Source organism: Pinus tabuliformis, chromosome 3_2, assembly GCF_031772625.1.
Source record: "Pinus tabuliformis cultivar Carrire ecotype Pingquan chromosome 3_2, CPIR1, whole genome shotgun sequence".
Taxonomy (NCBI): domain Eukaryota; kingdom Viridiplantae; phylum Streptophyta; class Pinopsida; order Pinales; family Pinaceae; genus Pinus; species Pinus tabuliformis.
Window position 1 is genome coordinate 389,526,678 of NC_142302.1, and position 24,737 is coordinate 389,551,414.

Sequence of the window (24,737 nt, forward strand, 5' to 3'; positions counted from 1 at the left end):
CCTTAAATTCATTATTACATATATTTCAAGGACTAAAATATTAATTATGAAGACCGACCATAGCTTCAAAATTCAACAAGGTTCACAATTATAGATTGCAAAATCTCATCTACAGTTATGAAGAAAGGGTTGAAGCTTTTAACCAACACTGACTCTAAGGAAGTTAATGAGTTAATGTACAGATAAATAGTGGGAAGCTTGATATATCTTACAGCCACTAGGCCTGATTTGAGTTACGTTGTAAGCTTCATTTCTAGTTTATGTTGGAATTTCTAAGTCTAGCTGTTAGAAATCCTTCATGTACTTTTCTTATTTATTTTTCTCTACTTGTTCTGATTAATTAACAAGTTATTTACCATGTAAATACTGGAAATAAATATAAGTACATGCTCAATACATTACAGATCATCAACTGAAGGAAACAAAACAAGCACACAAGTGACACCGTTGTTTTTGGACCAATGTCCCCGAAAAAACCCAATGCGGGAAAATCAGCGCAGCTATCTGAGGGTTTTAATTACTAAGCAGTTTCAGAATACAATCTGGGTGCCAAAACCGGCTCACGCAACAGAGAATAATCTTGGCAATAGTACCTCTCAGTCGGAGACAGATGTTCCAGATAAAAACTCCAACAACTCCTAGCTCCAATTTGCCCCACGAAAACCCCAGCGTCAGCCTCTAGAGACTGCGTCAGCCCTTAGAGCCTCTGTGTCACCCACACTGGCTCTCTGAGGCACTGTGCAGCTCCTGGCTGCCTCTGCGTGAACCTTGGCTAGCTTTGCGTGAGCCCTGGCTAGCTCTGCGTGAACCCCTGGCTGGCTCTGCGTCCCTCTCTCCCGGCTTCTATGTTGATCCTCCTGATACTATCTCTGTCTCTCTGCTTCTGTATTCACTGCCCCTCAGCTGCAACTCTGATCACTCTTTCGACTTCCTAAGCAAACCCTGCCCTAGAAAATCGAAATCTTGATCAACTCAGTGTGTTCTCCAAGTGACCCTCAAGCCTCCTCTTATACTTTTCTCGTTGACAATTCAACGGTCAAGATTAAGTCCCTAATCAATGGCTAAGATTAACTCTAGCTTGATCCATGACTTTTGGACCCTTCTAACATAGTTTTATATTAATTCACATTAATATTTTATTTTCCCTTAGTTTAGACTTAGGGACTCCATTAAAAATATTAATTATTTTAATATCTCCCAAACTGTTTAGAATCTGCCCAAACCATTTTTGGGTATTGGAGATCTCATGTGCTTTAGCCTCTCCACCAATTTTCGTGGCTAGAGCACATCCGATGCTACCCCAAATCAACAGATTATGATAGCGCCAAAGATAGAGAATTGCACTGCGACAAACAGTTCCAAATTATGTGAAAGGAACATTCGACATTGTTGTCTTCTACAGCAGAAGCAAAGAACCTTGGATGTGTGCATTATGAATTCAAATTGGGTAGGTTGTGTGGATGAGAGAAAATTAACTCAACTTCTATGTATTCAACCTTAGTATGGGTGCTATCACATGGACAAAGAATATGCAACATACAATAGCCCTTTCATTAACATAAGCAAAATATTGTGAAGCAGTGACAGAAGCATGTGAAGTAGTTTGGCTCAGGAGGATGCTTTCAAACATGAAGATGCGACAAACAAAGCCAACAACCATACTCTGTCACAATCAAGGAGTGCTCAAACTAACCAAGAATCTAGTCTTCCACAAGCGTGCCAAGCATGTTGAGATACATTGTCACTTCATCAGACAACTTGTAGATAATGGATCTATTGAGCTGCAGTACTATCCCATAGAGGGCCAAACTGCATACATTTTCACCAAGTCTTTGAGTCCTGAAAAAAAGGGTAAAATCTCAAAATAAGGTTGGTGTAGTTAGTAGATTGACCATTCAGGGATGGTGCTAAAGCAAATATCAAAATATAATGGTCAATTAAATATTAGACATAGGCATTAATAATGTCACTTCAAATTTAGATTATTTTGTACTTTTATGCTTTATTTCAATTTAGTGTGTTTCTTGGTCTATCCAACACATTCAAGTGGATTGACTCAACTAGTTTGTAACCCTTTATAAGAAAGACTTTGTTTCTTCATTATAAAATGCAATCTTGGTTTTCTTTGTGTTCGTCATATCATGACAAAGGCCTACCTGTTGCTGCTTCTATCAAAAAAGAGCACTGGAGAAAAAAATGTGACCACCCTAGTATTGTCTGGTCTAAGCAATGGCAAAGAGATTGGGATCTAAGGCCAAGGGTCTCCCTCATGAACAGAGCCAAGCATCTCTGGTCTGGGCATCTAAAGAAACTGGAAAGGTAATTCTACGATTCCTCAAAAGACGTAGAAATGCCCTTGGATTTCATGATAAATAGAGCAACAGAATATGAAATGCTCCTTTGTCTCGATTTCCTGAAGGTGACACAACCAACATATCATGTCTGATTGTGAGAGTCGATGTTCAACGGTACTTCAACCTCAACCCAGAGGCTCTGTAAGCCTACACTGAACTATCCCAAGGAATACTAAGAGCATGCATCCAGTGACAATGCATGTATGAAGGTCTAATGATCAGGTCGTCACTCAACTCCATGCAGTGTTCTGCTTAGATAGCCAGCTTCAAAATCAACCTGTCCAACATGTTGATCCAAGTACCCTAGATGTACTACCTACAAATGTCATCTCTCATGATACTATTCAAGTATCAAGAAGGCAAGAGATGGCCAAGTGCATCCAAAGAGTATTTGAACAAGGAATGAACCTCAACACAATCCATGTCTTGGACTGGATGATAAAACCAGTGTTGATAACATTTTTCAAAATCGCAATTTTATCTCTCTTTAAAAATTCACAGTGATCACAAAAATCGCCATTTTTGCCGATGCAACATTGAAAACCTGCATTTCTTCTTCCATCACAAATAATAAGCATTGTGAAGCAATAAAGAATCCACTTCTGATGGTAGAATATGTTTTAGGATGATAAACTCTCACAGACTAGTGTATTTTAGGAATTTTTTAAAATTCTGCCTGGCTACAATCATTTATGCTCCAGGTCCTTCTCAATTGCAAGAAAGTATAATTCTTACATATTGAAATGTTGGTTTATTGACAAAGAAACCTGTTTAACAGTCAAGAATCTGGAGCTTGACATTTATAACGTGACAAGTATGTTGTGAGAGGGCTTGGCATGTGACTGCACAAATATTTACATTTCCCAGGTAATGGTACTGCCAAACTGAACAATTTACTTGCTCTTTGGCAAAGGCAAACTAAATGAAGCACTGAAACTAAATGAAGCACTGACAGAAGGTAAAACTGAGAGGCTGCTTTCAAGAAACCTAAACAAGCAATTTGTTCTGTATTTACGAGGGAGAAATATAATCAAAGAAACCACAAAAGCCTTATTATTACATAATGTTCTTTTCCTTGAACCTGGCATATAGGTCGATACTTCATACTATTCATCAAGCCATTTATTTTAGAAAACTTCATAACACTTTCTTGATATATGGATCCATAAGTCTTCCTGATAACTATTCAAACCCTGAAACAAGACATCTTGCAACTCTTATTTTAGAGAACAGAGCAGCAAATGCACAGTATAAACAATTGCAATACTATAAGTATTTAAAACTTAGATACCGTAATGAGCAAAGAGTTATGCTTTCTTCACTGTCATACTACTTACAGCTTTGCATGATAATCGCCGTGTCAATGGAGAATCTGCTTTCAGACCAGCTTGTGCATAAGGCTGCAGAAGAAAAATGAAAACTCTAGAGTTTAGCTGAAGACTTATATCAACTTCCTGACATTTAATACTGAATTCAGCAGCAATAAACCATTGATCTTTAATTAATCAATGCCAATTTTAGCTAGATCAATCTTTCAATTTGACCAATATTTTGATCTTTAAACAAAACCAATATTTGAGAGGTTAACGAGCTTGAACACTATTTTTCTTAAACGTTCACCTTTGAAAGGTACCAGAGCTTCTTCAAAATACAAGCACCAGGACTGTAAGGCATATAAAATAAAAGCATTAGGGCAATCTTACAACCCATTCCATACACAATAACCCATTAGGCCATTGGTTCAAAATAACACATATATATGCAGATGCACGGGGGGCTTTAGCCTTGATGGGAATTTCATTTGTCTCCCTTTCTGGAAGGTCCCCTTTATTGCTTGTCAATGCTTGTTGTACTCTCTAATCCCTTTGAGCTATTTCGGTCTTGTGGGCATTAATACAAATCTCTCTCTCTCGTGTAATCCACTGGTCCTCTTAGCCCTCCCTGCACATGGCGAGCGCTCTTGGCCCTTCCTACACCCATCAACCCTCTTTGTTGAGATGGGCATGTTACCAATTAAAATGAATCTGCATTTTGAGACATTATCTCCAGCAGTGGTAATGTGGATGTGCAATATTGTGCCTTTTCAAGTGTTATTATAGCCAGACTTGAAACTCTTCCACCTGCTCATCCTAGCTGCTACTTTTGGAGAAAAATATTTCGAATTTATAGCCCCAAGGAGCTTAAGAATATGCAGCTGTTTTAGGCAGATTTTAGGGACAGTTTTTGTACTATCCTTTCCGATAGAAGTTCCAACAGTAGGTCTGTGTTTTAATCAACTTCAGGAAAGCAGAAAGAAGCACATAAGGGCAGAGCCCTCTTGTTTGTTTGTTTGCATTGTTGGCATGTTAGCACTTTTGATAAGGTCAAAACATCCACATATTGCATGATGATTTCCAGCAGGGTTTTCAAAGTGATACAGCGAACATAGAAGGAACTGGAGACGGGTACAATCCAGCCCAAAAAGAAGCTGCTCCAATTTGCAGTTACAGGGCCAGTTTTGCATTGAAGTCAAAGAGAGGCAGCACCTATTGAAACTTGAAAAAGGGTTTGGACATTGAGAAATTGAAGGCTTGCATGAAGACACATGTGGCAAATCGAACAGAAAAGGCTAATGCACATTAGCTAAAGCATTGAATATTCACTGATGGAGACTGTCAGTTTATTTGAATTCAAGATTTGCTGTCACAGACCTTTAAGAAGGATGAAATTTCATGGAATCATGGGAACAGTTACAGCACCATGAAGGCTACAGGGAAGGTGATGTGTTTGAAGAGGACACAACTTGCATTTCAGACTTGTTACCAGATTCTACAGAATTTCTCATCATCAGACAGGTATTTCCAGATCTCATGAAGAATGGATAAATCTGAAGCAGAGTGAACCATTAATATTTCTGCATCACAAGTGTGCTGTGTTGATTTGTGTAACTTGGTAGTTACTCCAAGCCCTAGGGTTCAGGTTTTGGAGGGCAAAGCACCATAAGGGCAGCTTGTGGGCTTGGAACCCAAGTGTGGGGTTTTGCACCCATCGATGTTTTGGCCAAAACCATGATGGATTTGCAACATGTGATGGATGAGAATGATAGTCCTCGGCGAGACAATTCCAACACAATGAGAATCATCCGATTCTGAGTTGTCATTAGAGAGAAATGAATTTTTGAAGTTGACAAGTTAATTATTGGTTGTCAAGTCATGTAGGCTTGGTGTAAATAATTCCAATAGGTGTGTCTCTTCATAATTCGTTGAAGCCCCTCATTATGTATATAAATAGAGGGTGAGACCTTGTGTTTGAGCATCCATCTTGAGCAACACTTATACAAAATAGCTCTGAATTTGGAGGCCTAGCCGCAGCTAGACAAGAAGTCTTGGAACAGCGTGAGGAGTCTGCCCTAGACAGCGTGGAAGGAGCTGTAGGAGACAGCGTATTGTTGAGGTATGTTTGTGCGCTAAGAGAGATCCGTTTGGGCTTGTTTCAAGTGTGCTTTAGTGCAGGGAAGGCAGGAAGTCAAGGCCGCAGCAAGGAGAGGTCAAGGGACAGCATCAAAACAGTGTAGGACAACCCTGCAGTGGAGGCCGACGTGCTGGGCATGGTGCGGATTGTCTAGAGGTCTGTTTTGAGGGCTGTTTCAAGGCCTGTTTGCTGGACAGTGAGGGCCGAGGAGCCAAGGAGCATGACAATGGAGCCAAGGAGCATGACAATGCTGTTTAAGGGTAGTTTGGGTCAGATTTTTGGGAGGTCGAGACCTACAGATGCTGCTGTGCTAGGCCGCAGGCCATAGCCAGCAGCTAAGGCTGTTTCAAGGGCAGTGTTGGGTTAACAAGGCCTGGTTGAGGCAGTGTAGCAGGGAGGGCTCTATCCAAGAAAACCACAGTCCTTGAAGGGCCATATTGCTGACTGCGTGGAGGATTGAGGGCTGCAGTTTGTGCCCTAAGCAGGGTTGCAGGAGCAGCAAGCAAGCATGGAGGACAGCAGTGTTTTGGGGAGGAGTGTTGGGTAAAAGTATTGATCAGTTTGGATCGTGATTGAAGCAGCATGTTTGTGCCATGTGGAGGATCTTCCGTGGTGGTGAAGAGTCTTCCTAGGAGCAGATCTTGCAGTGACGTGATTGGGTAACATTGATCTGATTAGAGGGCAGGGTGTTGGCCACCCAAAGTAGCCCTAGAGCAGCAGACAAGAAGGACATTGTTGGTGCGTGATTGGGGGAATTGCAGCCTTATGAGTAGCTCTTTGAAGGATGAAAGAGGCTACTAGAACGCAGATTGGAGCTCAGGTATTGACCAGCCTAGAGAGCAGTTTGATGAGCCCATGTACATGCAGCAGAAGTGACTTGCAGCATTGTTAGGTGGCAGCCCTCTTGGAGTCTCGATGTGTAGTAGCCTTGATGGACTAAGGTGTTGATTTTTGGTAGCATTGGATGTGCTCTAAGCCTCAAAATTTGCAAGGAGGCTAGAACACATGTATTCCAGAATACCTAGAAATCGTTTTGGGAAATTCCACCCGGAGACAGTTTTATTAAAAATAATTAATTAATTTTAATAGATGCCTACGTCTAAACTTAGAAAATTAAAATAATTAAAGGGTATTAATTACACTGATGGTGAAACTTCTAGAAGAAGTCGAGGATCAAGTCAAAATGATCTGAGCTATTGATTAGAATCTAATCTGAGTCGTTGATTTATCAACGAGAGGATTATAAGGACTTTGATGGTCATTTGGAAGATACACCGCGCAGATACTCAGTGGCCCAAGTAGATCGATTTTCTCATTGGCTAAAGTTCGGCGAGAGGAAATCGAATCAGAGGGTGAGTTGCAAGTGAGAGGGAGAGGGAGAGGGTAACAACAATAGTCGAGAGTGCAGGAAACGGTAGGAAGAGGCAACGCAGAAGAAAGACGCAAATCACCCACGCAGAGGCAGTGACGCAAGGATAACCCAGTCACAGCGCAAAGGTTGATGCAGTGTGGCCAGCGTGAGGGCAACAGGTCTTCTCAGGGGTCAAAAATTCACTGTGGAATGAGAAATTTGTTTGTAAAATTTCTCTTAGTGATTCTTCTTCTATTTTGTTATTCATAGATTGTACATGAGATTTTGATGAAGAATAATAAAAGAAACCCTCATTTACTGCACCGGTTTTCCCACATTGGGTTTTTCGGGGACAATTGTCCAAAAACAACTGTGTTAATGTGTTATTATTGTGCTAGTATTTTCCTTAAATTTATTTTCTGCAGAAATTAATTTGTGAAGATTGCAGTGTATGTATTTCGATATTTGCCATAGACAACTGCAAATAATTTGTTTCAGTAAATTAACAAATAGAAGAAATATTATCAGTTGCTACAGTAGGATTTGGAGTTTTTATCTTTTCACATGTTATCAGAGCAAGGTAAAGCAAGAGAGCAGACCTCCAGAGCCCAACGTTGAAGAGAAGAAGGGAGATCGAAGTGTTGCGTAGGCAGCAGATTGAATCCCCAGAGGGATTGCGCAGTCCAAGCCAAGAGGGAAATATTCTTAAGGAAAATCTCTCTCTGAGTGAGTTGACAGAGAGGTAAGATTTCCAGTTTGTGATTTCTCAGAGGCAGAGGGAGCAGCGCAGCAGCAGATCCAACGCAGAGCAGTCTTCAGGTGGGACGCAGTTTTCTGCAGCAGTTCTAGGGGCAGAAAAATGTCAAGAGAAGGAGAATAGCACGGAACAGCATGGATAGTCAAGATATATTATCTTCTAGATTGGAAGAAGAATTCGCATGCTTGTCAAGTTCAGCATCAGCAGGTGTTTGGTATATTGATAGTGGGGCTTCAGCTCACATGATTGGAGTACGAGAATACTTCTCTAGCTATCAAGAAGAGTAGATGGACTTCCAGATCACTATGGGAAACAGAACGAAGTGTACTCTAGTAGGGAGAGGCACCATAGCGTTTCAAATGGAAGCAGGAACCAGCATAAGAGCCACTAATGTACTGCATGTGTCGGGGTTAGGAATGAATCTGATTTCAGTGTCCCAATTACAGGACAAGGGGTACGATGTATACTTCATTGGAAGGAAAGTGTATGTCAAACATCCCAGCTGGAAGAAGAAGAGACAAATTGGAGCTCAAAGCAACAGATTGTATAGATTGCAACTCAAATCTCCAATGGCACTGATAGGCAATAATCATAATGGGGAAAAGGAACTGAATGAACTATGGCACAGGCGAATGGGACACTTACACCATGGAGCATTGAGAATGCTCAGAGAGACTATTACAGGGGTTCCAGTTCTCAGTACTGAGCATGATGATGTATGCAGAGGATGTGTACTAGGGAAATACGCTAAGGCAGCTTTTCCCAGAAGTGACAACAGAGCAAGAGGCGTGTTGGGATTAATACACTCAGATATTTGTGGCCCGATGTCCATGAAAGCTCTTAGCGGTGGCGAGTACTTTGTCACCTTTATTGATGATCACTCTAGAAAAACCTGGATCTATTTCTTAAAGACCAAGGATGAGGTCTTTGATTGGTTTAGAGAGTTTAAGGCTCTCGTAGAAAACATGACAGGGAAAAAAATAAAGGTATTGCGTTCAGATAATGGTGGAGGATATACAGATAAAAACTTCACGGATTTCTGCGAAAAGAAGGGCATCAAAAGAGAGTGGACAGCTCCATATAATCCACAGCAGAATGGAGTAGCGGAGCGGAAGAATAGAACAATTGTCGGGGCAGCAAAGGCTATGTTATAGGACCAGGACTTACCTAGATTCTTATGGGCAAAGGCATGCAACAGAGCGATGTATATCCAGAATAGAACTCCTCACAGAGCATTGGGGAATAAAACGCCTAAAGGAGTCTTCACAGGGAAGAAGTCGGAGGTGAGTCATCTCAGGATATTCGAAAGTGTGGCATATTATCACATTCCAAACGAGAAGCGTAGCACGCTGGATCAGACTGCAAAAAAGAGGTACTTCGTAGGGTATAGCAAGACCTCAAAAGCATATAGAATCTACATTCCAAGCAACAGGAAAATTGTAGTGATACGAGATGTAAAGTTCATGGAAGATAGAGCTTTTAGAAAATCTCGAGAGATGCCAGCAGAAGGTCAGTCAACAAATGTTCCATTAGTCGAACAGCAGCAGGAAGGACAAGCAGGAGGACAAATATCAGGATCGAGTACCGTAACTAGCACCAGTATTTCCTCAGGAGTAGGAAATCTAGGCAATTCTCAGCAAGTGGAACAACAGGAACAGGGGGATGATTTGATTGAGCCTCCCACCACCAGTGGTAGAACCCAAGGAAGTACGGCAAATGCTGAGGGACGCATAGTAGTTTGTTGGAGCTCCTAGAACCGAGAAGAGGCAGCGTAGATAACCTGACAGGTACCAAGCCTTAATAGCACAGGTTGAAGAACCCTCCAACTTTTAGGAAGCCGTACAACACCAAGTTTGGGTGGATGCCATGGTAGAAGAGTATAGTTCCATCATGACGAATGATGTCTGGGAAGTGGTACCTAAACCAGAGGATAGATCAGTTGTAGGATCAAGGTGGATATACAAGATCAAGTAAGCTGCAGATGGAAATATAGAGTGTTGATTTGGGTTAGCATCGGATGTGCTCTAGGCCTCAAATTTTGCAGGGAGGCTTGGGCACATGCATTCCAAAGAGCCCGGAAACCGTTTTGGGAAATTCCACCCAAAGACGATTTTATTAAAATAATTAAAAATTTTAATGGAACCCTAAGTCTAAACTTAGGAAAATTAAAATATTAATGGGTATTAATCTAATTGTGGGTGTAACTTCTAGAAAAAGACGGAGATCAAGTCAAAACAATCTAATCCTTTGATTAGGAGTTAATCTAGGTCGTTGGCTGTCCAACAGAAAGATATAAGAATGGGCTTGAGGGTCATTTCGAAAACACACCAGAGGCAAACACTCAGTAACCTGAGTAAGATAGATTTTCTCACTGGTCGAAGTTCGGCAAGAGAAAATCGAATCAGAGGGAGAGTTGCAGGTGAGAAAGAGAGAGAGGGCATCAGCATATTCAGAGAGTGCAAGGCAGCAAGACGCAGAGCAGGAAGGGTGAAGCAAAAAGAGGCAGCGCAAAGGCAGTTTCACGCAGAGCCTATGTGGGCAGCACGACACTGAGCCTGGGAGAGCAGTATGACGCTGAGCCTAGGAGAGCAGTTTGACGCAGAGAGGATCAGAAGGATTCCGGGGCAGAAAAAGTGCTTCACCTGGAGCCTAGGAGAGCAGTTTGATGCAGAGAGGATCAGAAGGATTCCGGGGCAGAAAAAGTGCTTCACCTGGGGTAGAACTTGGTTAAGAAGTGTCTGTAAAATTTCTCATTCCTATTTTGCTAGCTGTAATTTGTACAAGAGAATTTGCTGAAGAATAATAAAAACACTCATCTGCTTCACCGGTTTTCCCACATTGGTTTTTTCCGAGGACAATTGTCCAAAAATAACTGTCATTGTGGTTATATTTGTGCCAGTATATTTTCTTACATTTACTTTCTGCAATGTTCTAATTGTGAAGGTTGCAGTAGAATATATTTTGATATTTCCCATAAGAATATTGTGGATAACTTATTTCTGAGGTTACAAGTAGAAGAAATAATATTAATCGCTGTAGTAGGATTTCTATTTTAGAAATTTTCACATGGTATCGGAGCTACAGGGAAGCAGAAGAAAGAAGTCGGAGGACCCAGCATTGAGAGGAGAAGGGAATTCAAAATTCCTACAAGGGCAGAAATTCGAATCTCCTAAAGGATTGCACAGTTTAAGCCAAGGAGATTGGATTTCGTGGGAAAACACAATCTGAGTGAGTCGACAGAGAGGTAAGTCTTTCCAATCGAAATTTGTCAGTGGTAGAAGGAACAGCACAACAGAAAATTCAGCAAGGAGGGTTGTCTCAAGTGGGACGCAGTTTTTCCTGCAGCAGTCGCTGGGACAGGTTAGCGTCAGAAATTAGCACAATATGGATACTCAATGTGTCTGAGATTTATCTACCAAAATAGATGAAGAATTCACATGCCTAGCAAATTCAGCCAGCGGATGTTTTGTACATTGATTGTGGTGCTTCAGCTCATATGACTAGAGTACGAGAACATTTCTCGAGCTATCAAGAAGAACAAATGGACTTCCAAATAACTATGGGAAACAGAACAAAATGTACTCCAGTAGAGAGAGGCACCATAGCTTTTCAGACGGAAGCAGGGACCAACATCCGAACCACCAATGTTCTGCATGTGCCAAGATTAGGAATGAACTTGATTTCAGTGTCCCAGTTGCAGGACAAGGGATATGATGTATACTTCATGGGAAAGAAGTTATACGTCAAGCATCCAAGCTGGAAGAAGAAAAAGCAAATTGGGGTTCGAAGCAACAGGTTGTATAGGTTGCAGCTCGAATCACCAATGGCACAATAGGCAGCAATTGTAATGGTGAGAAGGAGCAAAATGAATTATGGCACAGGCAAATGGGGTATTTACACCATGGTGTTGATTTGGGGTAGCATCAGATGTGCTCTAGGCCTCAAATTTTGCAGGGAGGCTTGGGCACATGTATTCCAAAGAACCTAGAAAGCGTTTTGGGAAATTCCACCCAGAGACGATTATATAATAATTAATATTTTTAATGGGACCCTAAGTCTAAACTTAGGAAAATTAAAATATTAATGGGTATTAATCTAATTGTGGGTGAAACTTCTAAAAAAAGACAGAGATCAAGCCAAAACGATCTGAGCCTTTGATTAGGAGTTAATCTAGGTTGTTGGTTGTCCAATAGAAAGATATAAGAAGGGGCTTGAGGGTCATTTGGAAAACACACAAGAGAGATCAATAGATCGAATTTCTGAAGTGAGTTCTCAGGAGGAAATTCGATTGAGAAGATTTCTTGCAGTTGAGAAGCAGGGATAGTTGGGGTTGGAGTATCTTCTTCGAGACCCCGAAGACTCAGCAAAGAGGCAGAGAAGCACCAGTGGAGGCAGCGTAGACCCAGGAAGGACTGACACTGGGCCAGGAGAGCCCACGCAGTGCTTGACGCAGAGCCAAAAGGGCCAGCACAAAGGCAGAGTTGTCTTCCAACAAAAGTCTGAAATTTGTCAGGGAGCTATCGGATCAGCTCGGAAGGTTGACGCCAGAGCTCCAGGAGACAAGGAGACCCAGCGCAGAGTTGACGCAAAGCCTCAGAGAGCTCCACGCAGCCCCATGCAGTTATTGCAAAGGGGCAACGCAGTTGTAGCCAGGGATAGTTAGTTCAGCTGTCAAATCAACCGGATTTGTCGGGTGAAGTGAGGTAATCTCACTAAATTATGCCAGGGTCTTTTTATTTGTAACTGGATTGTCATGAGCACATCCAGAGTTGTATTCAGAACTACTACTTAATAATATTAAACCCTCAGAACTATTGCACCGGTTTTCCTGCATTAGGTTTTTCCGGGGACATTTATCCAAAAATAACGATGACCATTGTGTTGTATTTTCTTTCTTGCTCAGTATATTGTTTCCACTTATAATTTAATTTGAAGGTTGTAGTAGTATTTACTTCGATATTTACCGTAGAACATGGAAAATAACTTGTATGGATTAACAAGTAGGAGAAGTAACATCAGTTTGTTGCAGTAGGGATTCTTGTTGAGGAATTTTCACATGGTATAAGAGGTTTTGATGTGAAACAGGACGAGCAGATCTAGCACTGAAGCAAGGGCCAACTTGCTGCAGCAAGCAGTAGTTCCAATCCCCTGAGGGATTGCACAATTCTAGCCAAGAGGGCTATATTTTTGAGGTTGTCTCTCTCTGAGAGAATCGATAGCGAGGTAAGACTGTCGGGTTGAGAAATTGCTAAGGCAGAGGGAGCCACATAGAGCTAGAGGGACGCAATTTTCTGCAAGCTGAGTGTTGTGCAGAAAAGTCGTCGACAGAAGGAGGCAGATCGCATAGTGAGGGAATACTTCCTCAGTGGTTTCTTGCCAAGGAAATCAGTATTTCTCATTTGCTGGGCAGTAAAGGAGCAACAGACTTACCAACTCCATCAGGGAGTACGTAAGCCAGCCTAGAAGCTACGCAGTAGGGAGAAAGGAGTTGTTCGAAAGTTTTCGGAGGATATGGCAACTAGTGGCTTGAGGGATCAGGACAGGTTGGACGAAGCATCCAACTATGTCATCTGGAAGGCTAGAATATCTTTCCTTCTAGATGAGCATGCCCTCGAGACATACTTCGACAGTGTGGTGGCTGAACCTGCGGATGCACATCCGCTAAAGAAGTACAAGGTTGAGATGGCAAAGGGCAAGAGGATGGTCAGGATGGAGTCAAGGATCACGTGGTGTGCTACGTTGCTAGTAGAGCAACTACTAAGGAGATGTGGGATGCCTTGGCCACGTTGTACCAGGGATCTTCCGCGTAGCAGAAGATGTACTTAGAATAGAAGCTGAGATCTTCTCAGATGCAGAAGGGAGAGCGTGTGGATCCATTCCTCACAAAGTTGAAGGAGACCCGTGATGAGTTGTCGGCTACGGGGCATACACATCAGGATTCACAGTTAGTTAGACTGCCCTCAATTATGTCTCGGATGAGAGGCAAGTCTTTGTCCAGAGTTTCCTGGGCAGAGCAGCATTGCCTAATTGGGATGAGATGTGGGCAGCTCTAAAACAAGAGGAGTTGAGGAGATACTTGGTCAAGATCAAACTTGACGGAAGCAGCAGCAACAGTGGGTCGAAGCCCAAGGAGGAGGAGGATAACACAGCCCTTACATCGAAGGGACAGCAGGGGAAATAGAGACGAACGAAAGAAGTCTCCAAGGTGAAGTGTTTCAGATGTGACGAGATGGGCCACTATGCACCCCAGTGTCCTTCGAAGAAAAAGGGCAAGGATGAGAAGCACGATCCTAAGGTTGCAACTGCGAAGATCGAACAGGAGGAGTTCGCCATGACAGTAGAGATACCTCCAGGAGGGAGGTGCGCTGATTTGGAGTTGTAGTTTGAAAGAGCTACAAATGGGCAGGATCCTTGAGGAGTCCACCTCTTGGATCAATACCTTGCTACGGGAGCCCAATTTTGCAGTAGCAGGATGGACTAGTGTCAGATGGTGTCGAGGAGTGTCGGGGACACATTTGCAATGGCTAGGAGCACCAAAGACTGAACAACGAGAGCAGTGTTGGCAACAGTGCAAATGGCACAAAGCAAACGTCAGCAGCAACGCAATAGATTCAGAGGGTCAGCGTCAAGCATAGCAGCAATCAGTTCCAGCGTTCACGTAGTATCATACTGAACACAGTTAGTTTAGTAATTTTGGATGTTTTTCAGTTGCTTCTCTCAGCGACTGAGTTGTAGTACCAATGTAGTGTTAGCAGTGGCAGTGCTAGCAGCATAGCAGATGCAGCATTTCAGAGGGAAGTGTAGTACAGATGTAGCATTGGCAGTGGCGGTGTCAAAGGCAGCCGTACAGTTGTAGCAGCAGCACAGTAGTTGGTGGACAGCATGTTAGACATCAACAGCGCAGAGGATGCTGCTTCAGAATCAGAGTAGTATGCAGCCGTAGTATATTGTTAGAGCATATTCCTCGCTAAGAGGGAGTGTTGATTTGGGGTAGCATTAGATGTGATCTAGACCTCAAATTTTGCAAGGAGGCTTGGGCACATGTATTCCAAAGGACCCAGAAATCGTTTTGGGAAATTCCACGCAGAGACGATTATATTAAAATAATTAATATTTTTAATGGGGTTCCTAAGTCTAAACTTAGGAAAATTAAAATAGTAATGGGTATAATCTAATTGTAGGTGAAACTTCTAGAAAAAGACGGAGATCGGGTCAAAACAATCTGAGCCTTTGACTAGGAGTTAATCTAGGTTGTTGGTTGTCCAACAGAAAGCTATAAGAAGGGGCTTGAGGGTCATTTGGAAAACACACCGAGAGAGATCAAGAAATCAAATTTCTGAAGAGAGAAGTTCTCAGGAGGAAATTCGATTGAGGAGATTTCTTGCAGTTGAGGGGTACGGATAGTTGGGGTTGGAGTATCTTCTTCAGGACCCTGAATACTCAGCAGAGAGGTAGAGAAGCACCAAAGGAGGGAGCGCAGACCCAAAAAGGACTGACGGTGGGCCAGGAGGGCCCACGCAATGCTTGACGCAGATCCAAAAGGGCCAGCGCAGAGGCAAAGCTATCTTCCAGCAGAAGTCCGAAATTTGTCGGGGAGCTGCCGGATCAGTCGGGAAGGTTGACGTCAAAGCTCCAGGAGGCAAGGACACCTAGTGCAGAGCTCATGCGGAGCCTCACAAAGCTCCACGTAGGCCCACGCAGTTACTTTGAAGGGGCAGCGCAGTTGTAGTCGGGGATAGTCAATTCAGCTGTCGGATTTGTCGGGTGAAGTGAGGTAATCTCACTAAGTTTTCTACCAGCGTCTTTTTCTCTATAACTGGATTGTCGGGAGGGCATCCAGAGTTGTATTCAGGACTACTACTTAATAATAATAAACCCTCAAAATTGTTGCACCAGTTTTCCCGCATTCGGTTTTTCCAGGGATATTTGTCCAAAAATAACGGTGTCCATTGTGTTGTATTTTCTTTCTTGCTTAGTATCTTGTTTCCACTTATAATTTAATTAAGTGAAGGTTGCAGTAGTATTTACTTCAATGTTTACTATAAAATACAGTAAATAACTTGTATGGATTAACAAGTATGAGAAGTAACATCAGTTTGTTGTAGTAGGGATTCCTATTGAGAAATTTTCACACATGGAGTACTGAGGATGCTCAGAGAGACTATTACAGGGGTACCAGTCCTTAGTAGTGAACATGATGACTTATGCAGAAGATGTGTGCTAGGAAAGTACGCTAAAGCAATGTTTTCTAGAAGTAACAATAGAGTTGAATGTGTATTAGGTTTAATACACTCAGATATATGTGGTCGTATGTCCACAAGGGCTCTTAGTAGTGGCGAATACTTCGTCACCTTTATCGATGATCACTCCAGGAAAGCCTGGATCTATTTCCTAAAGAACAAGGATGAGGTCTTTAATCATTTCTGAGAGTTTAAAGCTCTTGTTGAAAATATGACAGGGAAAAAGATAAAGGTATTGCGTTCAGATAATGGTGGAGAATATACAAACAAAGACTTCACAGATTTTTGCGCAAAAGGAGGGCATCAAAAGAGAGTGGGGCATATAGAATCTACATTCCTGGCAGCAGGAAGATTGTAGTAAGACGGGATGCAAAGTTCATGGAGGACAAAGCTTTCAGGAAATCTCGTGAGATGCCTGCAGAAGATCAGTCAGGAGATGTTCCGTTAGTCCAAGAGCAGCAGGGGCAACAAGAAGGACAGGCAGGAGGACATACACTTGGATCAAGTACAGTGACCAGCACCAGTATCTCCTCAGAAGGAGGAAATGCAGATGATTCTCAACAGATGGAACGATAAGATCAGGAGGAAGATCTGGTTGACCCTCCCACCACCAGTGGAAGAACCAGTACGGCAGACACTGAGAAACGCAGAGGAGTTTGTTGGAGATCCTAGAGCCGAAGAACCCTCAGGTTGAAGAACCCTCTAGCTTTCAGGAAGTTGTTCAACACCAAGTATGGGTGGATGCCATGGTGGAAGAATACAACTCCATCATGACGAATGATGTCTAGGAAGTAGTACCTAGACCAAAAGATAAATCAGTTGTAGGATCATGATGGATCTACAAGATCAAGTATGTTGCAGACGACAATATAGAGAAGTACAAGGCAAGGTTCATGGCAAAGGGGTATGCTCAGAAAGAAGGAATAGACTATGAAGAGACCTTCACCCTAGTTGCTCGATACACCTCTATCAGATCTGTTATATCCCTAGCAGCTCAAATGGGATGGGATATTCACCAGATGGATGTCAAGACAACATTCTTGAACGGAGTGATAGAAAAGGAGGTGTATATAGATAAGTTTGAAGGCTTCGAAACTCATGAGAGGAAAACTCATGTTTGCAGGTTAAAGAAAGCCTTGTACAAGCTCAAGCAGGCACTTAGAGCATGCTATGGTCGGATTGATAGTTACTTGCAGCGATTGGGATTTGTCAACAGTGATGTTGATCTCAATCTCTACTATTTGTTGGTGGAGAATGAGCCACTTATTCTGGTATTCCATGTAGATGACTTGAACCTAACTAGGTCATCTAGGCTCATCCAAGATTGCAAGAAGAATCTAGAAGCTGAATTTGACATGAAGGACTTGGGATTAATGCATTATTTTCTGGGATTGGAAGTTTGGCAGAAGAATGGGGAGATCTTCCTTGGACAAGGAAGGTACGCTACAGAAATTCTGAAGAGATTCAGAATGCAAGATTGCCAACCCATGGCTACTCCCATATTCACCAACTGAATGAAAACAGATGCATCAGAAGACAAGGAAGTAGATCCCACCTTGTACGGGCAACTCATTGGGTCGCTTATGTATCTGATCAACACTAGGCCAGTGATTTGTTTTGTTGTCAACACTCCTAGTCAGTTCATGGTGGAACCAAAAAAGGTTCATTGGGCAGCAGCAAGACACATCCTTAGGTATGTACGCAGAATAGTTAGATATGGGTTGAACTACTCTCGAGGGGAGGACGTCAGTTTAAATGGATTCACTGATGCAGATTGAGCAGGTAATTCAGTAGACCAAAAAAGTACCTCACTGCTCCAGTGTTGGATCAGGGATGATATCTTGGTGCAGCAAGAAGCAGAAGTCGATAGCACTGAGCTCTGCAAAAGCAGAATATATGGCAGCCAACACAGCTACGTTCGAAGCCATATGGTTCAGAAAATTGATTGTGAGCTTATTCAGAAAAAGGATGGAAGCCTCCAAGGTTTATTGCGATAATCAAAGTTGTATCAAACTCTATGAGAATCCAGTGTTTCATGATCGGTCGAAACATATAGATATTCGTTGTCACTTTATCAGAGACTATGTTCAGCGTGGGGCAGTACAGCTATAGTATGTCCCACAGGAGAGCAAGTGGCCAATATACTCACAAAGGCTCTCCGAAGAGCTAAGTTCACTCAGTTCATAGAGCAGACGGGTATGGTTGAAAATCTGTTTCAGTAGCAGCAGCAGTTTATAGTGCAGGGACAGTTGCCAATAGCAGTGCCAGCAGCAGCACAGATGCAGACATTTAGATCGAGTTGTAGTACAGATGTAGCATTGGCAGTGGCAGTGGCAGTGGTAGTGGCAGTGTCAAAGGCAACAGTATAGTTGCAGCAGCAACACAGTAGTTGATGGATAGCATGTTAGACATCAACAATGCAGAGGACGATGCTTCAGAGTCAGAGTAGTATGCAGCAGCAGTATATTGCTATAACACATTCCTCGCTAAGAGGGAGTGTTGATTTGGCGTAGCATTGGATGTGCTCTAGACCTCAAATTTTGCAAGGGGGCTTGGGCACATGCATTCCAAAGAACCCAAAAACGGTTTTGGGAAATTCCACCCAGAGATGATTTTATTATAATTATTAATATTTTTAATGGGACCCTAAATCTAAACTTAAGAAAATTATAATATTAATGGGTATTAATCTAATTGTGGGTGTAACTTCTAGAAAAAGACAGAGATCAAGTCAAATATGAGCCTTTGATTAGGATTTAATCTAGGTCATTCGTTGTCCAACAGAAAGATATAAGAAGGGGCTTGAGGGTCATTTGGAAAACACACCTGAGGCAGATACCCAGTTACCCGAGTAAGATCGATTTTCTCAATGGTTGAAGTTCGGCTAGAGAAAATAGAATCAGAGGGAGAGTTGCAGGTGAGAAAGAGAGAGAGGGCATCAGCATATTCAGAGAGTGCAAGGCAGCAAGACACAGAGCAGGAAGGATGACGCAAAAAGAGGCAGCATAGAGGCAGTTTGACGCAAAGCCTGCATGGGCAACTTGACACTGACCCTGGGAAAGCAGTTTGATGTAAAGCGGATCAGAAGGATTCTGGGGCAGAAGAAGTGCTTCACCTGGGGTAGAACTTGGTCAAGAAGTGTCTGTAAAATTTCTCATTCCTATTTTGCTGGTTGTAATTTGTACAAGAGAATCTACTGAAGAATAAATAAAAACCCTCATCTGCTGCATCGATGAACTGTCATTGTGGTTATATTTGTGCTAGTATATTTTCTTACATTTACTTTCTACAATGTTTTAATTGTGAACGTTGTAGTAGAATATATTTCGATATTTGTCGTAAGAATACTATGGATAACTTATCTCTAAGGTTATAAGTAGAAGAAATAATATTAATCATTGCAGTAGGATTTTTATTTTAGAAATTTTCACATAAAGAAGTACAAGGCTAGGTTCGTGGCAAAGGGGTATGCACAAAAGGAAGGAATAGACTATAAGAAGACCTTCGCCCCATTAGCGAGATATACCTCTATCAGATCCGTTATATCCCTAGCAGCTCAAATGGGATGGGAGATTCGCCAGATGGATGTCAAGACAACATTCCTGAACGGGGTGATAGAAGAAAAGGTGTATATAGAACAGCCCGAAGGCTTCAAAACTCATGAAAAGAGAACTCACGTATGCAAATTAAAGAAAGCCCTGTATGGGCTCAAGCAGGCACCTAGAGCATGGTATGGTCAGATTGATAGTTACTTGCAGCAATTGGGATTCGTCAAGAGTGATGTCGATCCCAATCTCTCCTATCTAATGGTGGAGGATGAGCCACTTATTCTGGTATTATATGTGGATGACTTATTTCTAACAGGGTCATCTAGGCTCATAAAGGACAGCAAGAAGAATCTTGAAGCAGAATTCGACAAGAAGAATATGGGGTTAATGCATTATTTTTTATGGTTGGAAGTTTGGCAGAAGAACGGGGAGATCTTCCTTGGGCAAGGAAGATATGCTACAGAGATTCTACTCGTGAGAATTCGAATTCCTTGGCTAGGAATTCTTCGAGGAAGAAATTCCCTCAACCGTGCTTCTCCTCTCTCTTTTGACGATTTTCTACCCAGCACACTGCCTACAGAAAAATTGCGTCCCACTAGCTCTTCCTCACGCTGAGGCTCAGCGTTGCTCCCTCTGCCACGGCAAGATTTCGATCTGGAAGCCCTTCCTCTCTGTCGACTCACTCAGAGAGAGACTTTCCTCGAAAATTCAACCCTCCTGGCTTGGACTACGCAAACCCTCTGGGGATTCAAACTGCTGCCTCTTGCAGTTATTCGATCTCCTTCTCTGCTCAACGTTGGGTTCTCTGGCACTGTTGTTCTTATTTCACCTACACTGCTCCAATACCATGTGAAAATTCCTTAAACCGAAATCCGTACTGCAACAACTAATGATATTTCTCCTACTTGTTAGATTTACATGAACAAGTTATTTGCAGTTTTCTATGACAAACATTGAAATACATACATTGTAGCCTACACCATTTAAAATAATATGCCGAAACAAGAAACTAAACAATAGAGAGATACAACGCAAATGACACAGTTTTTTTGGACAAACGTCCTCGAAAAAACCCCATGCGAGAAAATCGGTGCAGCAAACCGAAGGGTTTTTATTATTAAACAGAAGTTATTTCTTAATACAACCTTTGGATGCCTTGCTGGCTATCCAGTACAAAGAATATCACTCGGCAGGAGAAATTAGTGAGATTACCTCACTCTACACCAATGTTGTTAAAAGCGCGATCGGGATTAAATCGGCGCCGGGAATAAAGCGGAAAAAATCGGCAAAAGCGGGAAAAAAGCGGAAAAAAGCGGGAAAAAAGCGTTTGGCACAAAAATATTCATTTTTTTTTCATTTTTTTCAATTTTTTTAATATCTAAACCATCTACAACATAAAATAAATACATTGACACATAAATATGATAAAAAAACTAATATATAAGATGTTTAATATCATTTCTAGCGCTAAAATCACACATAACATTGAATCATGTCCTGAATAGTAAGTCCTGAGTCCCAACTCAGCCTCAAAATATCAACAAAAAATATGATAATGTATCTCATCATGTCATAATGTCATATACAATAAAATGAAAGTCTAATCCTATTGATTTCCTCTGCCCCTCTTGCGAGAAAATGGCACAACTTTCTCTTTCCCTCTAGATGTAGAAGCTGGTGCCTGTGCTGGTGGAAATGGCAGTGGAGTCTGACGTGCTCTAGAAGCTGAAGAACTAGTAGTAGCAGCTACAGGAGGCTGAGGTAGATGGAGACCACGTCCTCTACTGGTGGTAGTGGTAGCCCGGGTAGGCGGTGTCACCTCCTCCTCCTGCTCCTCCTCCTCCACCTGCTCCTCCTCCTCCTCCTGCTCCTGCTCCTGCTCCTCCTGCTCCTCCTCCTCCCCTCCTCCTCCCCCTCATCCTGCACTAAACAATCATCAGTGGGATCCATGAGAGGCCTCTCGGTCTCAACCCTCCATTCAGCAGTGGTGTCAATCCCATCCAATGAGATGGCTTCCGTATCAGGTGTCCTCTCTAGTTGTCTCACCCACAATCGAAGATTGTAGTAGACATAGACCATGTCATTAAGTCTATGGGACTCCAACCTGTACAAAGTTCATGAAATAATAATTAATAATTAATATTATAAAAAAAATATTGTTTAAAACTTTAATGAATTCAAAAATTTATTTGGAAATTTGCAATATTTTAAATGTTTAAGTGTTAACCTATTGCGCTTCTTGTTGTGTATTTTTTCAAATACACTCCAATTGCACTCACATCCTGAGGAGCTGCATGTTTGGCTGAGGATGCGTACGGCAAGCTTTTGCAAAAGGGGTACTCTGCCACCATGCGTCTACAACAAAATTACAAATAAAATTTTAAATAAACATAAGAAAAAAATGGAATTTGAAGAGACAATGAAATTTGAAACAAAGTTACAAAGTACAAACTAAAAAATACCTGGCATTTTAATCGTCCTATCAGTGACAGCCATCTCAAAGCCAAATGTGCCACCTGACATCTTATATGTCTCAATTTGTCTAGAGATCTCTATACGTTGTTCTGGAGATCTCACCATCTTCTGGACACAGGTTAATAATCCTTCCACGACCTCAGCATCAAAATCAAACCCACATGCATAAGAAAATGCAGGGTTCAGGAAAAGCCCAGCAGCATGAATGGGACGATGGAGTGTGTTGTTCCATCGCTCATCAATCACTTCCCATAGAAGGAGTTGTCTCTGAAACCCATCATCTCCCTTATCATCATAGTAGGACCGAATGGCTTCTTTGGCCCTGTCCATGGCTTCATACAAATAGCCCATTGCGGGCTTCTCACCATCAACCAACCGAAGAACCTTTACCAAAGGTTCAGTAACAGCGCACACCTCCTGCACTCCCGCCCAGAAGTCTTCCTGGTATGAAACTAGTCTGCACACGGCTTCTCCTTCTGGTTTGCGGCTCATTGACGAAGCACGCCACTCCTCTGAAAGAAACATTCTCTTCAAATCCCACATAGAATTCAAGAGGGATTGAAGAGATATGAAACTCGTCGCAAACCGTGTAATGGCGGGGCGCACCAACTCTTTGTTGTTGGTGCATTTTCTCATCAAGCTAAGCACAGATGTGTGATTGTAAATAAATTTTGTGATGCTTTTTGATGAGTCAACAATATCTTTGACAAAGGGAATTTTCCCTATGTCCTCTAACATCAAATCAATACAATGGGCAGCACAAGGTGTCCAAAATAAAGTAGGATGCCTGTCCATAAGCATTCTACCAGCAGCAACATAATTTGCAACATTGTCCGTTATGACTTGGACAACATTTTCTGCACCCACCTCCAAAATAAACACATCCAGCAAATCACATAAAGTTCTTGCATCTTTGATTTGATGAGTTGCATCAATAGATTTGATAAACATAGTCCCCTTGGGACAACTAACCAAGAAGTTTATAAGGGTTCTCTCCTTTTGGTCAGTCCAACCATCTGACATAACAGTGCATCCTGTTTGTGCCCATGATGCCCTAAAATCCTCCAATCTTTGGGTGCAATCACGCTTTTCCTCTTGAAGAATCCGGCCTCTGAAATCATGAAGAGAAAGGATTTTGTACCCCGGGCCAACACTGGCAATAGCATCAACAGTAGGTTGGAAAAATGGATTATTCCTTACAATGCTGAAAGGAATATCACTCCAGAGGAGAAATTTTGCCATCAACCTATCAGCTTGTTCTTTTTCAGTTCTTTTTAGCATTGAACCGATAGTTGGTTGTGAACCAGGTGTGGTTCGAGGAACAAAAAATGATGATGCAGCTACCGGATTGACTGACGCTGCAGTAGAACCAGTGCCACTTGGCCCACTTCCTTCAGCTGACCTTTTTAGTTGCCTTTTGAGTTCTTCTTTGGCCTCTCTAGTGTGCTCTAATTCTCCCAATGCTCTCATGGCTCTTTGGATAATTTCAGGATTTGTATTTATACAGGGCCCCACATCACGTCCAGGGATTTGTGCAAGGTGGAACTTCAACCTGTACACCCCCCCGAATATCTCCTTTCCACACAACTTGCAATTCAAGTTTTGTCTATCATTCGGAGCTTTAGGTTCACCATATTCCCAGAAAGGATCCAATTTCCTTGGCATGTTTGTTTTTGAATTTTGAATTTGCAAACCTATGGAAAAATAAGGATTAGGAAATAGGAATTTAGGATTACAAATTACAATTTAGCATTTACAAAATTACAAGTTACAAATTTACAAAATCCCAAGTTACCCAACCAAATGGCAAATGCCAAAAAACAATGAAAATAAAAAAACATAAACAATGTTTAAAAAAAATGAAAAAAAAAATAAAAAATTGGTTCCCATAGTCATACCAAGTTACCCATCCCAAATCAATGAAAAATTACAAAAAAATCTTTAAAAACAATGAACATTGAAAACAAATGGTGCCCATATGAAATTTCTCAACCAAAAACAATGAAAAACAAAGTTTATAACAAGGAAAACAAAAAAAATTTAATCTACATACCGTTTTTATGGACAAATTGGTGATCTTGTCTTGGATTTCTCCTAAAACCACTTGGATTCGCTCCCAAACCCTTCAGCTCTCCTCCACAAGGCGTCTCCTCCTCCTCCGCGCGGCGAAAGTCAGAAATGACTAATAAAAAATCGATTTGCATAACTTAAAGCCCGCTGCCCCGCGCCTCGGCGCTTTTTTCAATAAAAATCGCGATTTTTTCGAAAAAATTGTTATAAAAAAAAGCCCGCGATTTTTTGGGATAAAAATCGCGATTTAAGCGGGATAGTGATAAAATCGCGATTTTTTTATCGCGATTTTAACAACACTGCTCTACACTGCAAGTCTCGGCTGATCCGGCAGCTGAACCAACGAGTCCCCGGCTACCTCTGCACTGCCCCTACACAGTCACTGCATGGGCTTGCATCACTGCCTTTGAGGCACTGCGTCACCTCCCTGCTGGATTAATTTTCTCTCAAGAGCTTTGACTCCAACCCTCCCAACTCAGAACGTCAAACCCC

General features: G+C 42.0%; 1 protein-coding gene across 1 annotated transcript in view; it reads right to left on the reverse strand.

Moving 5' to 3' along the window:
* The window catches only part of LOC149181039 (ARM repeat superfamily protein), a 403,985-nt gene that overhangs the window by 329,515 nt on the left and 49,733 nt on the right, over positions 1-24,737 (reverse strand). Inside the window, exon 4 of the mRNA XM_089416422.1 lies at positions 3,692-3,754. Coding sequence (XP_089272548.1) covers positions 3,692-3,754 — 63 coding nt within the window. The remainder of the gene's footprint in view (positions 1-3,691; positions 3,755-24,737) is intronic.